Raw genomic sequence first — 16840 nt, forward strand, 5'->3', positions numbered from 1 at the left:
TGTCACCAGATGGCCCTCAAGCTCCTCCAACTCGTCACGAACAAACCAAGCTCGCCACTTCCCCCTCTAAACCCACTTCTCTGCTCCTCACCTCAGATGAGAAACCTGGGCATCATCCTTAACACCCCTCTCCCTTACCTGTTACATCTAAATGGCACAAGACCTGTTACTACTTCATGAATTGTCCCCTTCTTCCCATCCCCATGGCTGTCCCTGCTTCATCAGGCCACCGTTGTCTTTCTCCTGAATTACTGCAACAGCCTGACGTCTCCCACCAATCCTGCTTCCACCTCACAGTCAAAGGTCTCTTCCTGTTAGTGAAACACAAATCTGGTCACACTGCACCCTGTTACAACCTTCAATGGCTCCCTATTACCTTCTAGAGAACAGCCAAACTCCTTAGCGTGACTTGCAAGGCCCTTGATGTGGTCCTTCCTTAATTCCCAGCCTCAGGCTTTATCCCCTCACTCTGACCCCTCCCAGAAATCCTGAATGATGGCGGTTCCTTAATGATCCAGGCCGCCTCGCATCTCCAGGCCTTCACATGTGTTGTGGGAGTCTTCTCCCAGCCCTCCTCCCGGCTCACTGCTAGTCATCCTTCATTCAGCAGAGAAGAGCGAAAAATGAGCCGGAGAGGCAGGAGCCGTGGAGTGCCACGAAACCTGGGGGAGGAGCTAGCGTCAAGGAGATGCTGGTTAATGGTGTCAAAGACTGCAGAGAATGAAGAGAATGAAAAAGCATCAGCCGACCTTAGCAATCAGGAGAGAGCAGCGCCAGGGAGCAGATCACCTCCAAGGTGACGTGTTTGCTAGTTTGTCATATTCTTCCCTTTCCTCACATTTTGAAGATAAGCAATATTTTGAGGAGTCTCCATTCACATTTCTAGACTTTTGAAAAGCTCACAGACTCTCTGCTATCATCCAATTTGGCCTAATGGATAAATGGCTCTGGAGAGAGACAGATTGCTGACAGCATTGTTTGAACACCTGGATTTAGCTATGCCTGAGACCCTGCTGCCTAGATCTACTCTTAATATGATCCAATAAATTCCCCCGTTTTTAAAGTAAGACTGTTTGAATTGGGTTTCTGTCACTTGGGTTTCTCCCTTGCAAACAAAGGGATCTTTTTCTGCAAGGGCTTGAATGGGTTCTGTTCCATCCCCTCCTTTGCAGAAGAGGCTATTTGAAAAAAAAAAAAATCCAGAAATTTAAATCATTTGCTCTATGGCTCAGCCTCCCTCCCATATCAGCTTCTCTTCTGTCCCCCTCGTGTGGCTGGAATCACCTTCTACCTTGCGTCTTTGTTCTTGAGTTCTTAGGCCACACGTCTGCCTCATCCCTCCCCTCCCCTTCAATAAGTTCTGGGACAGCAGAGCCTAGGTCCATTTATCCATTTTTCTATCCATCATGGGAGAAGAGAACGTTTGGCTCATTAAATAAAACAAATGGATGAATGGATGAATGAAGGAGAGCATGAATTAACAAGGGAACTAATGAGTTAAATGAATAAGTCCAGGACAGGATAAAGAACCAAGAACTCAGCCCCTGCGGGTTCATGACTCAGCAGTGGCTGGGCAGTGTGGCCATCGCGGGCAGCCTCTCTCCTTATCGGCTTTGGCCTAACTGAATCGGAAATCACAAGCTGATGTTGGCCTCTTGTGGCTGCACGACTCCTCTTATCATCAGCTGCCGTCTCTGCAACTGCATTGGGTGTGGTAGCCATGGAAGGGGTTGCTTGGTGAGGGTGGACAGCCCCAGAGCTGTCCCCTGCAAGGAGGAGCTGAGGCGCCTTCATTTTTGAGGGCACACAGCTGACAGCCAGCCAGGGACAAAGAGAGAGTGAATAGAGGTGGAGGGAGGAAGGGCCGAGGCCCCCAGACCTGCTCCCAGCACTCCATCCTACCGTCACCGAGGTGGGGTGACACTGCCCTTTTGCTCCCAGGGATGCCTTTCCTCTCCACATGCTCTTCTTAGGGTTTGTTTAATCTGGGTTTTCCAGGCTAGGCTGTTGCCAGATTTCCCATCTGCACCAAGCCCCTAGGAGCAGCCCCAACAAGGCCACTTGATCCATCTGCCGGGAACTGAGCGAGTTGGGGTTCCCTGCACTTACTGCTCTAGTTCCCAGATCACCTGGCCAGCTAGGGGAAGCAAAGCCGCTCTGCAGCCATCAATGCCCCGGACACAGACGCAGAAGGCTCCCCATCTATCGCCACTCCTCTCCCTCCCTCTGTCACCGTCCACCAAGTGAGCTGGCTCGCCCCTCTGGGCACAGCTGGGACGGCTTCTCAGGTTCCTCCATCTCAGCCTCAGGGTTCAGAACACCTCAGGGCTACCAAGGGTCTTATCTTTCCTGCAGACACTCGACCCTTCTGTTCCATCCTCATTCCTCCTCTCAGAAGAGCCCCTCCAGTCCCTTCTATTCAGAAAAATACTTTTTATTTATTTTCCTGTCTATTACAAAGCAGCTGAGAGCTTTAAACAAATTAAATTAAAAATTCAATTTTTAAACAAATTAAATCCTCTTGTTACTGTGGTGGCAGGGGGACCAATGCTGGGACTGGGGTGCACTGGGGACCAGGGTATGGGAGTCAGGCAAGGGTGATTTACTTTGAATACAGGAAACCCAGGGTGCCCTGTGCCCCTGCCCCTGCTCCCCCTTCTGTGGGAGTTATCTCTGGGATCAGTCAGCAGCAGACGCAGAATTCATTCTCTCTTCGAGTTTTCTAAGGAATCCACTCACAGAAAATCCTAATAAGCAACGGAGATTTTATTGAAGATAACATTGAGAGGGTGGAAAAGAAGTGTACGTTACACGTCTCTTAGCCAGCTGTTTATAGATCCTCCATGGATCTGTCCGTCACCGGCCTGGTAGGCTGGGGTATGGCAGGGTTTCCCTTTTCTTTCCCCTTTTCTCTCCAAGAGACCCCAACTCGCTAACTCCTGTTTTCTCCCATCCAGACTGTTTTCACAAACATATCAAAGTCCTCTTTGAAGCGCCTTCAGGGCACTTCAGCTCCATTGTCTCCCAGTTTTTACACCCCAAACTCATTAACGACACCCAAAAAACAGATGGTTCTCTGGTTGGTAGGACCCATTCTTAGGAAGCCGTGAGAGGTAATAAACCAGAAAATAGGTGTTATAGAAACACATTTTACTTCATCTAAACAATCACCTCATGAGTTAGGACAATCATGGACATGGGTCGACTGGAGCTTAAAGGCTCACGTAACTGGTGGCTGTGGGACTTGAGGGAGGGAGTGCCTGGTCCCGGGGTGTCCCACAGCACCCCAGGGAGGACCTGCAGGCTGAACCCCTTGTCTCTAAACTCCACTCCAGGAAGACCAGGGCAGTCGCATGGCTGGTACCCAGCTGATAGGGACCCCTGCTTCCAGTGAATTCCCTCCAGTCCTCACACCCAAGGCCCAGGGAAGCAGGGGCAGCAGGACCACGCCATGCTCTCAATCAGGGCTCCACCATGTGTGCTCTCTGGACCAGCAGCATCAGCATCACCTGGGAGTTTGTTAGCAACTAGTACTGTCTGCTGTGGTTGTGGAAAGGGAGAACAGTACAGGTGTTGGGAATTTCCCATCCTTTACCTGCGGGAGCGTTGTTCTGTGGGGTGTGTACGTGCGCAGAGTTAGGACTAATGGGGTGATGGCTATAAGAGGCAGATTTAGGCTTAATATCCATCCACTCACTCTTTCAGCCATTTTTCTTATTTTGGGCAGGAGAAGGAGTTTTGATTTTAAATACCATCAAAGTTCTTTTTTTTTTTTTTTACAATTTTAGTGTTTAAAAAAATTACCCAAGCAATTCACAAATATATTTTTATTGTAAAAACACTCAAACGTTATAGAAGTATATAGACTAAAAAAGAGAGCCCCTCCACCCCCACCTTCCCAGTTTCTCTTCCTTCCCCACCCAGTGGTCATCACTGTCCATAGCTTGGAGTGATTTATACAAACTGTTCTTCTAATCACTTTGTTTCCTTGGAGATCATTATATATCAGTATGTAAGGATCAACCATAGCCTTTTCTTAAGTTTAAATGTCCTCATTTTCTGGACTAGTGACATTTACATGGGTCGACATGGAAAAGATACAGAGAAATGCCAGCCCACTCCCTCTTCCACAAGCCACTCTTCAGTTGGTGGAGGAAACTTCCCTACCCAGGGGGCTCTTGGCGGGTGCACCTGTCTCCCTCCCCCAATTCCTTGGTGCCCTCAGGCCGCTCTGGGACCCTCTGGGACCAGGTGAGGGGCAGAGAGAACTTGGGGTTGCTGTGGAGGGTGCAGCCTGGTCTCTCCTTGCCTCCCCTCTTCTCAGGTCAGCCTGGAGAGGAAGGCCACGTGGACACTCCTTCCCTGCCCCCAGCCCCAAGGCTTTAGCTTCCTAATACCACGGGTTCCCCCCCGGGGCTGGAGGAGCTGAGCTGGGGGGCTGGCCTGCAAATTTCCCAGAATGCCGAGGAGGTGCTGGAGCCTCTTGTCTGTATAAAATACCTACCACAGTCGCTGTTTCCTTCTCACAGATGAATTCCCACCAGGAAGAGGGCCTGGCCAGCAGGTCAAGAGGTTGGAGGTTGACTAGGATCAGCGAGAAAACTTAAAGATGCCAAGCCTTTATTATCTATGCAAATTGCTTCCCCCCATGCACATGTGCACACACACATGCATACACACATGCGTGTACACACATGCATACACACGTGTACACACACGCGCATGAGACACGCCTCAAAAAGGGAGACAAGCACCCTAGCCAGGCTCTCATTAGTTCGAGCTGCCTCCAGCCACACAGGCCCCTCCTCCTCTCTGGGTCTGTTTCTTTATCTGTAACCTGAGGGAAGGGAGAGCCTGTTCGCAAAGCCCTCACCAGCGTTCTCAGCCTCCAGACGATCCTGGTTCTGGCCTCCAAGACTCGGGGTTATGGTTTTCTTAGAGAGGGCCTCTGGTCCCAGTGATGAGATGCCCCTTCTCTTGGGTGAATGGGGTGCGGGTGGGATTGGGGCTTGGGGTAGGGCTGCCCTGCTCACCTCCCTCCCCTCACACTTCCTTCTCCCCAGAGGTCTCAGGGGACCCCCTTGAGCCAGTTCTTGGGCCTGGAGCCACACTTGCTGAAGGCTTCCTTCCTGACCGCCGCCCCCTCAGCATCAGACAGCACAGACTTGCCTGGAGCCCGGCCAGCCCACTCCGGCCCCAGCTTCCCTCTCTTCCTCCAATGCCCTCCCTGCCACTTCTGCATCCCCACCTGAGGGTGCTTGGAGAGCGCAGCTTCTGTTTTGAAGCCGTCACAGCTCCTCCAGAATTCCATTATAAGGAAGCAACCCTCTCAGATATCTGTGTAAACTTTACTGTTCTGAGCCTCAGTTTCCCCACCACTCACATGAGGGGGTTGAGGGAGTGGCATAGCTTGGTGATTAAGAGCAGGGACTCTGGGGCCCGGCCGTGTGCCTTGAATCCTGGCTTCCCCTTTCGCCATCTCTGTGACCTTAGGCAAGTTCAGTTTCTCCATCTGTTCCATGGAGTATAACAGTACCTACCTCATGGGGCTGTGGGGAGGACGTGCACGATAACACAAGCACGTGAAGCACAGAGACCATGCTTGGCACGTGTGCAGTAATGGCTGTGTAGTGTCTGCTGATACCTCTCAGCGTGTGCCAGCCAGACTTCAGTGGAGTTCCCCTGACCAGGCTGCAACGACTATGAGGCTCAGCCTTCCAGCTCTGCCTTTCTGATTCTCTGAATGGGCAATTTCTTCCCACTCACCATGTGCAGAGAGGGGCACATGCACGTGGCTGCTGTGGCCACAGGTGCCTTTCCAGGAACCACACACTCAGAATTGCCAGGTATTGTGGACTGAATGTTTGTGTCCACCCAAAATTCATATGTGGGCCCAGCGATGTGATGGTATTAGGAGGTGGGTCCCCTGGGAGGCAATAGGTTTAGATGACGCCATGTGGGTGGCGCCTCCATGATGGGATTATTGTCCTTACAAGAAGACAAAGAGAGGCCAGAGCTTCCTCTTCCACCATGAGGACCAGTGAGAAGGCAGCTGTCTGCACACCAGAAAGAGAGCTCTCACCAGATCCTGAATCTGCCAGTGTCTTGATCTTGGACTTCCCAGCCTCCAGAACTGTGAGAAATAAATGTCTGTTGTTTAAGGCCTCCTAGCCCTGTAATGGCAGCCTGAGCAGACGAAGACACCTGAACCTGGACACAGGTGTGCCTGCCACATGGAAGAGAGAAATAAGGTGGCACAGGTGGGGACAGTCTGCCACCGGCCGTCTTTGCCCCCAGAGAGATGGGGAAGGCACCCTTCCCCAGAGAGCTGGCTTCCTTTACCCCAATTTTACTGGTAGGGTTGGGGAAGAAATAGAGGGATCCAGAGATTTGGGAAAGGAGGGAGCAGTTTCTCCCCCAAGAAAACCGAGAAGCCCTCTTCCCAGGGGGTGGCTAATATCCCAGTGCTGGAGGGTGTGGTAGGTGTGACAGTGGAGAGGGGGAGTCTGAAGGCCCCCGCAGGCACCAGACAGGCAGGGTACACACACATCTCCTGTGTGTGAGAAGCTGCAGGGGCCAGAAACCTCTCTGCTGCCTCTGCTTCGAGCAGACTGAGGACGCTGCAGGTGTTCCCTACCCCAGGGGCTGTGGGAGAGCTGTTCCCTGGAGGAGGCATGACTCGGATGTCAGGGACCTCAGGGAGAGGTCTGAGGATGGTGACAGACCACTACGTTCCGGACCTCAGAGGAAGCTCCAAGGCAGCAGAGGAAAACACATCGATAAATTTGACTTCATTAAAATTAAGACCATCTGCTCGGCAAAAGGCACTGCTAAGAGAGTGACAAGGCAAACCACAGACTGGGAGAAAATATTTGCAAAACATGTATCTGAGAAAGGACTGGTGTCCAAAATATACAACGAACTCTTAAAACTCAACAATACGAAAACAACCCAATTAAAAAATGTGCAAAAGATCAGAACAGACACCTCACCAAAGAACACATACAGATGGCAAACAAACACACGAAAAGATGCTCCACGTCATAGTCATCAGGGAATTGCAAATTGAAACAACAATGAGTCACCTCCACCATTAGAATGGATAAAAGCCGAAACACAGGCAACACCAAATGCTGAGGAAGATGTGGAGGCACAGGAAGGTTCGTTCATCGCTGCTGGGAAGGAGAAAGGGCACAGCCACTTTGGAAGACAGTTTGGCACTAAGAAAACCAAAACTAGACATACTTACACCATATGATCGAGCAATTGTTCTCCTCGGTAGCTACCCGGATGAGCTGAAAATGTACGTCCACACAAAAACCAGCACGGGAATATTTATAGCAGCTTTATTCATAATAGCCAAAATTGGCATCAACTGAGATGTCCTTCAGGAGGTGAGTGGATAAACAAACTGGGGCACATCAGTACAATGGAACATTATCTAGCAACAAAAAGAAATGAGCTATGAAACCCAGAAAAGACACAGTGGAAACTTAAATGCATATTGTCAAGTGAAAGAAGCCAATCAGAAAAGGCTACATTCTGGAAAATGTATAATTATGGAGACAGTAAAAGATGTTTGGTTGCCTGTCTAATTAAGCTAATAATGGCTTCAATTTCTTTAACATATATTAGCCTAGTCAGACTATCCATTTCTTCTGCCAGATTGGCAAATTGAGAAGGGAGCTCTCAGTTTAATTGATGATCCTTTGAAGATAAAGCATGTTTTTTTTCCTCTGGGTATCTTTAAAATCTTCTCATTGCCTTTTCTTCCCCAGGAGTTTGACAATGAGACAACGAGGGGGGTGCGTGTGTGTTTGTGTCTTAGAATGAAACTCCAGACTGCATTGAGAGTTCACCAGTTTTTCCATTATTATCCTCTCTCTGTTTCAGAATCCAACCCAGGGCACCACATTGCACTTAGTTTTCAAGTGTCTTCAGTCTCCCGTGGTCTGTGAGTTTCTCAGTCCCTCCTTGTTTTCAGGACACTGACCTTCTAGAAGGTTACTGTCAGATGATCCTGTCAAATGTCTCACGATCTGGGTTTGTCTGATATTTCCCTCATGATTAGACTGGGGTTACTGAGCTTTGGAAAGAATATCAGAGGTGAAATGCTCTTCTCACGTGACTTTGTTTTTATCCTGTGTGACGGCTGCTGAGTTTATTGAATCTATGGGTTGATGAGCTTCATCGATTTTGGCCAACTGAATGCTGGGTGAAGAGTGACTGTGCCCGGTCCAGACCCAGCCCCCAGGAGGCATCACAGGTCTCTGATTACCCCTCTGTGCTACCATGCTGGCCAAGGTGCCTGAGGGACCACCAGAGCACACCTGAACCCAACCTGCAGCTTGGGGCCAAGCCGCTCTGAGCTCAGCCTAGGCAAGTGATCCCTAGACGTCCTGTTAGATGCAGGAACAAGAATAAAAGGTCACCGTTGGAGTCCACTGACTGTCAGGTGTGCTTCACTACTTGCAGGAGCCAGAGCATCCCACGGTTCCTCCTTCCTCCATCCCGAGCACTGGTGCTGGGAGCCCGGTGCTGACCTACTTCTCCCGGGCCACAGGGGTCCTCCACCACCCTGTCACCTCCTCTTCTCTCCCTCCCTATGAGCCAAGTTTAAAAACAGCCCCAGATCCAGAGGGCCAGCACTGAGCTCACTTCCCTTCCTCTCAGCAGCACGATGAGGCTTAAATGATACAGTGTCAGGGAAAATTTCAGCACAGACGTATTTTCTATAGAGAGAAAAATTACAAAAAGATAAAGAAAACAATCCCCAAGAATCTTATTTCTGCTCTATGTGAAATGATTTATGTGAACTGTCCAACTAGCAGTGAATTGTCACGCAGCAAAATAACTGTAGGTCATGAAATACAGGAGTAATCAAGTTTTATTTGACAATAATATTAAATTCCATTTGTTTATTCTAGGACATCTGTTTATCATGTAGTAGGCCAACCTGCTCACACAACAAAAAATTGAAGGTATATGGCCGACCACTCTTCTGGAGCCTGGAGCAGGTACAGATGGCTAGGACAGGGGAGGACAGTGGTACAGGGAAGCAGCTGACTCTGGCCACTTCTTTCAAGTCGTGAGTACTCTGGGCTGGGGTTTCACGGGCTCCTATAAGCCCAGAACCTTTGGAGCAGGATGGAGCAGGGGGAGGAGGGGAAGGAGCGACTCTGTGCAGGATACGATTGTCTGCTTCCATGGTACTTTCCCCCCTCTCCAGTCCAAATCCGGGGCCAAACGCCGCCCTTCACACTTGCTTCTAACTTCTCAAACCCCTCCAGCCTGGCAGTTTTAAATTTCTGGCTCTCATGCTATCGTTCATTTACCCCAATCAGTTACTAAGCTCCGCGAGGCCAGGCACTCCATCCTCTCCTCCTCTGGGATCCTGCCCACGCTCCAGAATGGTGCCAGTGGACTTTGGGGCTGGAAGATTCCACACACAACGTGCAGCAGCCCAAGGAGTGAGATGGGAGTGAGGGGCACAGGGGCCAACCTGGGAGAGGACGAGGTGAAGGCTGGGGGCACCTGTGCAACCCTCCTCTTACCCTGACAAAGGAAATTCCTTCTCCAGAGAACAAAACTGACCAATCCTTAGCCCTCGTCTCCTTCTGTTCCGCCTCATCAGTGATTTGGGAAGGAGAGAATGGAGAGGATGCCCGAGGCCGTGAAAGCATCCCAGTGCCAGGCAGGGGAGTCAGCGTTTAGGGGGAAAGGCTGCGAATCGTTACTAAGCGCCTGCTCTGAGCTAGCCGCTGGGCCAGGCGCTTGGCACACAACCTCCCTTCCATGCTTTAAGGAGGCCTTACTTCCACCATCTTAGTGCTCAGGAAAGGCAGGCTTGAAGGAGCTAATTAACTTCCTTCTGGTCCTTTGGCTGGAAGGGAACCGAGGCACTACTCAGTCTAAGCCTGTCCTGTCTCCCAAAAATCTCGAGCCAGAAAAGGGCTCCAGAGAGAAGCTGTTCCAGGTCCTGACAGTAGACAGGTAAAGTGTTAGTGCTGTTTCTCCAAAGACCCAGGGGATTCGAGGGAGAGAAAGAGTGTGTGTGTGTGTGTGAGTGTGAGTGTGTGTGTGTGTGTGTGTGTGGGAGAGAGCGAGAGAGAGGTGGGGAGGATGGTACTGAGGTCAGAAAGAAGAGTTTCATCCACATTCCTACCACCTGAACCCCAGAGGAGGGAGACGGAACTCCACACACACGTCTCTGGCCAAGTAAGGGGTGGGCCTGGCCCAGGCTGGGAGAGGAGGCCTACACCACACTCCAGAGCACCAGAGCCTCAGATCTTCTAGAAAGGCTCCCAGACCACGCCAGTGACCAGGGCCTTCAGAGGTGAGCTCCCCATCCCTCTCCTTTCTACGTGAGGAATCTGAGGGGCTGTGTAGGCAGGCCCCTCTCTCCCTAATGCCTGTTTCTTTCCCAGAGCCCTGAGGCCCCAGAAACCATCCACCCCCTGCCCATTGCAGCACCCACAGCAGGACCCGACCCAGCACAGGGCCATTCAGTTCTCCAGAGGGAGCACGGCCCTCACAGCGACTGTCCTGCCGGGAGGGGCTTCCCGTGCAGGCCGGTGCTAGGGCAGAGCTCCACTGAAAGTCATGATGGGCAGACAGAGGAGGGAGCAGATGTCGGGCGTGGCCTGGGCCGGCAGGTAGGGGGGCCTCTGGGGTGGGGAGCAGAGGCTGCTCTTCTCTGGCTTGTAGCAGGGTGAGACCTCACACCTGTGGGGCAGGGCAGGAGTAAGGGCAGGCCTGTGGGTGGGGGTGGGTGCAGAAATGGACCCTTCCCTGGGACCCCGTTTTGCTGAAGCAGAGCCGGAGGCCCCCTTTCCTACCTGACCACACTCTGCAGGATCTTCCTCTCGTCCTGGTCCAGACACACGGCAAAGGAGCAGGCGTTGGAACCAATGATCTGCACCTTGTCCACTTTGATCTGCGATGTGCTAATCTGGAAGGGAGGCCCCCGTCAGTCCCCAGAGCCCCGGCCACAGAGCTGCCAGCCCTGGCCAGTTCTTTCCCTTGGAACTGCCCAGTCAGGTCTGGGGGAGCCAGGATGGGAGGACAGCCGGCTCAGGGGGGGTCCTGAGGGCTCCCTCAGGCCCTGCCTCCTCCAGCCTCTGCTCTTTCCTGAGTCTGGAAGAAGCAAGCGCCCCTGAGGAGAAACCACACCGCCCACTGCCCTCACCACGAGAGCCCCAGGGGTGCCTCCGCCTTGGACCCAGGGCCCTACTCGCATCCCCCACAGCCCCTTTCCACACCAACGCATCCTCTCCCAAGGGCACCCCTTCCTCCCAGACACCCCACCACTCCACACCCATGCACGCCCCTCACCTGGCCTCTCTCCCACCCACATGCCCCCCGAGGCCTCAGACACCCCTCCTCGTGCACACGCGCGCCCGCTGCTCTCCCGGGGCGGCCCGCACCTGGTTGAAGCCCTTCTTGGACTTGGAGTTCTGCCTCTTCACCACCTCGGTCAGACGGAGCGTCAGCGCCTCCGTGCTGGAGTCTGAAGGGCAGGGGGGCTCAGGCCCGGCTCGGAGGCCGCCCGCCCCCCCGCGGCCCACACGCCCCTCACCTAGCTCCTCCGGCATCCGGCAGGCCTTGTGGAGGTTGACGGAGGTACAGACCTTCTCCATGTTGCTCCAGCGACTTCGTCCACTGATGGCCCCCTGGAAACAGTGGAGCCAGACCCATTCAGCCCAGGGTCCCCCGCGCCTGCCACCTCCTCTTCGGAGGGACACCGCAGCCCTGCCAGTGATGGGGGTCGCCCGCAGTCAGCACACCCCAGGAAACCCTCTCATTCTCCCGAGTCCGCCAGCTTCTTCACCAAGAGCCCCTGGACCCCTGGACAGAGCTTGGGGACTCCCAGGAGGAGTGTCAGCTCAGTGGCTTGGTCCGTGAGCACAGGAGCTGAGAGCACCTCAAGGTGGGGTCTTGATCTCCTTCTAAGCCCAGAGAGAGGAAGAGACCAGCCACGGGCCTGGAGTCTCCGGCAGAGCCAGGCCGGAACCCCTCTTTGGGTCCTTGTCTGAATGTGTCTTTCACTGGGGACTCCAAACCCAACGGTGTTTCTCTTGGCTCAGCTTACTCGACCTCACAGGAGACTTTGATACTGCTCAGCCCTCTTCTCTCCTGGTTTCCCCACCGCCTCCCTGGCCTCTGCTCTGCGCAATCACCTCCCTCTGCCCACCATCCCATGAAGCAGGGCTCAGGACCTTCTCCGAGGTCTTTCTCCACTAGGGAACCTCACCCGTGCCCGGCTCCATGACCACCTAGACACCCGTCTTCACAGTGGACCTCTGAGTTCAGGCCCATCCATCCAGCTGCCTGTTCTGACTTTCTCCTTCTACCTCTCAAAGGCACCTCCAAGTCAACACGACCTAAAACAAACTTATCATCTTCCCCCACTGGACCTGGGCTGCTTCTGAGAAAATGGTAGTATCATGGTACTCACTCAAGACTGAAATCCAGGAGTTTGGCCCTCTCCTTTTCCAAGCCAGCCCTGAGCCCTGCCGCTCAAGTAATCCACATACAGCTCCCATTTCTCCATCTCCAGCACCAGCACCAGCACGCCCGAGTGTGGGTGGCCACACTTCTCTACTGGACAACCACCAGAACCTCTGAACTCGCCTTCCTGATCCCTTGTGGACCCGGCCAACATGTTCTCCACAGAGCTGCCAGAGGGCGCTGCCAACCTCGAATCTGATCTTATCACACTCATTCCTAGCCCCACCCCAAACTTAAACCCCTTCAAAGGATACCCCATGCTCTTGGGACAAGGACATAACCCCTCTCATTGCAATCGAAGCCCTTGGTATTCTGGCCCTACCAATTTCTTCAGCCTCACTTCATCATCCTGTTCCCACTCACTCTCTCTGCTCCAGCCCCTCTGGCCTTCCTCCAGAGCCCTTTGATATTCAAGTTCTCTCTCACCACAGGGCCTTTGCACATGCTGTTCCCTATACCTGGAGAACACACCCCTCTCTTCTTAGTTTAATTAACTAACCCCTGGTTTTCTTTCTAATGTTGACTCCATGTCCCTTCTCAAGAAAGCCTTGTCTAAATTTCCTGACTGGGTTGAATAATCCCCCTAGAGGTTCTCACAGTTCCATTTACCTCTCCTGCATCTGTGTGTCACAGTTGTAATTATACATGTTGTGGGATCACCTCACCCATGTCCACCACCCCCTCTAGACCGGAAGCACTTTGTTCCCTCTTGTGAATGTTTCTGTGCCCAAAACAAAGTCTGGGACACAGTAGGTGTTCAACAAACACCTGGCATGTAGGACTCAGTGAGGGTCAGTCCCTCCTGCCCACCACTTTGGCCACCAAGTGTAAGGTAGCCCCATCATCACTATCCCATCCGCCCTTTTACTGCCTTGTCATTGGTCACCACTCTTTGGCATTATCTTGGCCATTTTTGTCTCCCGGCTTCTTGTCTGTCTCCCTCCTCTGGGAAAATGAAGGTGGGCCTAGCCCTCCCTGCTATTTCCCCTTGCCCAGCACGGAGCCTGGTACGAGGAGGTGCTAAATAAATAGCTTTTGAATGGCTGAAGGAAGCAAGGAAAGGAGGCAGGAGATGAGGCAGGAGGACGCCCCCTCTGGGGGTCCAAGTCTCCCTGGCCTGTACCCCGGGGTGTGATGCGCTCAGAGACCCATGCCCTCTCGTGTGCTCATGGGCACCCCCTCCCACCCCTGCCCCACAACTCTCCCCCCACCAAACCCACCTCCCACGCACCCGGCCAGCCCCACAGCCCCACAGCCCCCGGCCTCTCCCTGCTCTGCCCCTGGAAGGCCCAGCCCTGCCCCCTCTCGCCCAGCCCTGGAGCCGGGCCCCAACGCCTCATGGAAGCTGCTGAGCACATTCAGGTCAGGGGAGAACACAGCAGGAGGGGGCCTTTGGAGGCAGAGGGGGAGAGGGAGGTCCACTCCCTCCCCTCCCCCTTCTCTCAGCCTCCAGGAGAGCCTGGGAGCCCGGGAGCCTGCTGCGGCCCTCCGGCTTCAAGACCCAGAGACAGGGGGTCGGGCTCTGGCAGGGAAGGATCAGCAGCAGATCCCGGAGAGGAATGGGCCCCAGCATCGGTCTTACCTTGCTGTAAATAATCTGTAGTGTTAGAGGGATGGCCTCCCGGTCACCATCGATGCCCAGCCTCTTGCTGCCAGGACCTGTGCCACACATAGACCCTTCATTTCTTCTCTCTTCGGGGGCCCCTCAGAGACCCTGGGACTCCGCCTCCCTGCCCCACCTCCCTGATGACCCCTCCTCCTCAGGGTGCCACCTCCCAGGCCCCGCCTCTCTCTAGCCCCGCCCCCAGGGGGGCCCCACCTCCTAGCCCCATCTAGCCCGGCCTCCCCACCCATTTCCACTGGAGCTCAGGCAGCACCCACCCGAAGCCTTGATGGCGCGTGTGGCAGCAGAGTGACCCAGCTCCAGGGAGTGGATGAAGATCTCTGTCGTCTTCTCCCCGGTGATGAACGTCAGCTAGAGAGGGCAGGAGCGTGGGCATCAGTGTGGACCTCCCGCAGGGGCCCACCAGGCTCCTCCAGCACAGGCGGGCGGTAGGGGGGCAGTAGGGGGGCGGTAGGGGGGCGGTAGGGGGGCGGTAGGGGGGCGGGCCCTGCAGGGCGATGCTGACCGCGGGCTGCCAGTGAGTGTGGGGCGTGGGGCGTGGGGCGTGGGGTGTGGGGGCTGGGGGCTGGGCCTTACCTCTGTCTGATAGACCTGCAGCAGCACCGGCCGGGCGGCAAAGCGGCAGTAGTAGAGCAGCATGTCTGCCAGGATAGGCAGCTGGGCAGGGGAGCCCTCCAGGGGCCGCGAGTCAGCCTTCAGAGACTGCTGTTGGAGGGTTGGGGCCCCACGGGAGGGACAGGCGGACAGAGTGAGAATGGGAATATGAGAGGAGAAGAGACAGGCAAACGCAAACACACACTCACACACACACACACACACACACACAGAATAGAGACAGAGAGGCAGAGGGAGCCAGGCAGAAGGATGGTGAGATGGAAGCAGGAAACAGAATGGTCAGGGGAAGACCCACAGCCCGGCCCCCATATCCTCCTCACTCAGCACATGGGCCTCTGGGGAGGCCCCTGCCAGGTTGGACAAAGCTGGGAGTTGAGGACGGGGGGCTGAAGCCTAATGCCCCGGACCCTTCTGAGGACCCTCCCTGTCACAGTAGTGACCCCAGCCCTGGGTTCAGGCTCAGTCTTGCTTTCCACCCACCCTCCCTGCTGGTTTCCAAGTGAGCCCTGGTCCTCCACGGAGGCCTCAAGTAGATCCCCCAAACTAGGGCCTTCAAGCAAAGCTCGGTGATGCAGCCTGTGGGCCCTCTCCCCCGACCCAGGGGCCATGGACTTACCTGGCAGAGGACTTCAGGGGGCAGGTGCATGAGGCCCAGCACGTTGCGCTCATACCAGGGGTCGAGCATGCCGAGGTAGTGGGAGATGTCATTGGTGCTCTCCTCCCATGGGGCCGTGCCCAGCTCCTGGGGCAAGGGGAGAGTCATTCCCAGTCACTCAGGAGGCCTGCCATGAAAGCTCCGGAGCCCTCGATGGCACTTGCAGCCCCAATCTGAGCTTCTCCCTGCCCCTGCACAAGTCTGACAACTTTCAGTCTATGTCATCCAGCAAAATGCCATCCCCACGAACAGGGCAGGGACCACTCCTGGGGGTAAGGCCCAGGCAGGAGGAGATACCCCATAAACACAGGTGATTGCTTTTGGTGACTTCCAACCAATCCCCTTCAGGTAAGTGGAACCTGCTCATGTCCACTCTACTCTCCCACCCCATTTGGTTCAGGGCTGGGGACATACTGCAGGGCTGGGGTGCCTTGGGGAGTCTGTGGGGAGTGGGGGTGTCTGGCTCCGAGGGGACGGGCAGGTGCTGGAGCTGGTCCCATGGCTTCGCTTCACGGGCACGTAGAAGAACTGAAGCTTGAAGAACCGTGTGAGGAGTGGGCGATTGTTCTCCAGTTGCCTGGCAAGAAGAAGATGGTGAGAAGGGAGCTCCTTGGTCCCTCTTGGACCCTAAGCGTCAAGCCCCAGATTCCACCAGCACCACCACCCTGCTACCCAGGGCAGAGTGACACCCCCCCTTACAGCTCTTACCTCAGGTTGCTATAGGCCCGAGCCACCTTCCCCGAAATCCGATCGGAGCCAAAGACCACGACACGTAGCGTGGAAGCCTTGGGGTCCTCATCCCCACTCAGAAAGGGGCGGCGGCGCCGATGGCGTGATGCAGGGGCCAGGAGCCAGCCGGGCAGCTGAGTGCTGAGCTTGGGCTGGGGCAGGGAGCGGGAGCGCTGGGCCCGGGTGGGGGGCAGTGTCAGGCTGTCCAGGGGGCTGCAGAGGCTCCCAGCCCGTCGCAGGGGCAGGGTATCCGAGCTGCCCTCCAGGCTCCGAGAGTCCCTCCGCAGGACCAGCTGGCTGGTGCTCTTGAAGAGTTTATAGATCCTGTTGAACTTCTGCCCAGGCCTGCGGTGGCCCCGACACTCCTGGCTGCCAGGCTTCTTGGGCCACTCAGAGGAGCTCTCCTCACTGTCCTCCACGTAGCCACTGTCCATGCCATCCGAGAGGCCAGAGACAAAGGAGGTCAGCAACTGACGGGAGAGCGTGGGCCCTGAGGCCTGGGACAAGGCAAAGGACAGGGCGGAGTCGTGGGAAGCTGCCGAGCTGGTGGAGAGCACTGAGTCCCTCTCGGCACAATGCCCATCAGTTTCCAAGTCCTCCTCCTCCTCCTCCTCTTCCTCCTCCTCATCATCCCCCAGGATTCCTGGCTGGAGCAGCTCCTGTTCCTTGAGCAGGATTTCCTGCAGGATGTCTGCAAGGAAGCAAGG

At 54.8% G+C, this 16840-nt stretch overlaps 1 protein-coding gene across 4 annotated transcripts in view; it reads right to left on the reverse strand.

Moving 5' to 3' along the window:
- Positions 1-8869: 8869 nt before the first annotated feature.
- Positions 8870-16840, reverse strand: part of PIK3R5 (phosphoinositide-3-kinase regulatory subunit 5) — a 72040-nt gene continuing 64069 nt past the window's right edge. For 3 of the 4 annotated variants that reach the window (XM_070563416.1, XM_070563417.1, XM_070563419.1), the window contains 10 exons: positions 16113-16824; positions 15819-15981; positions 15366-15491; positions 14711-14839; positions 14392-14485; positions 14093-14169; positions 11579-11672; positions 11427-11509; positions 10839-10951; positions 8870-10725 (listed from right to left, as the gene is read on the reverse strand). In XM_070563416.1, coding sequence (XP_070419517.1) covers positions 10578-10725; positions 10839-10951; positions 11427-11509; positions 11579-11672; positions 14093-14169; positions 14392-14485; positions 14711-14839; positions 15366-15491; positions 15819-15981; positions 16113-16824 — 1739 coding nt within the window. In that variant the 3' untranslated portion in view covers positions 8870-10577. The remainder of the gene's footprint in view (positions 10726-10838; positions 10952-11426; positions 11510-11578; positions 11673-14092; positions 14170-14391; positions 14486-14710; positions 14840-15365; positions 15492-15818; positions 15982-16112; positions 16825-16840) is intronic. The other variant, XM_070563418.1, reaches the window with a different exon arrangement.

Source organism: Equus przewalskii, chromosome 10 (genome assembly GCF_037783145.1).
Source record: "Equus przewalskii isolate Varuska chromosome 10, EquPr2, whole genome shotgun sequence".
Lineage (NCBI taxonomy): Eukaryota > Metazoa > Chordata > Mammalia > Perissodactyla > Equidae > Equus > Equus przewalskii.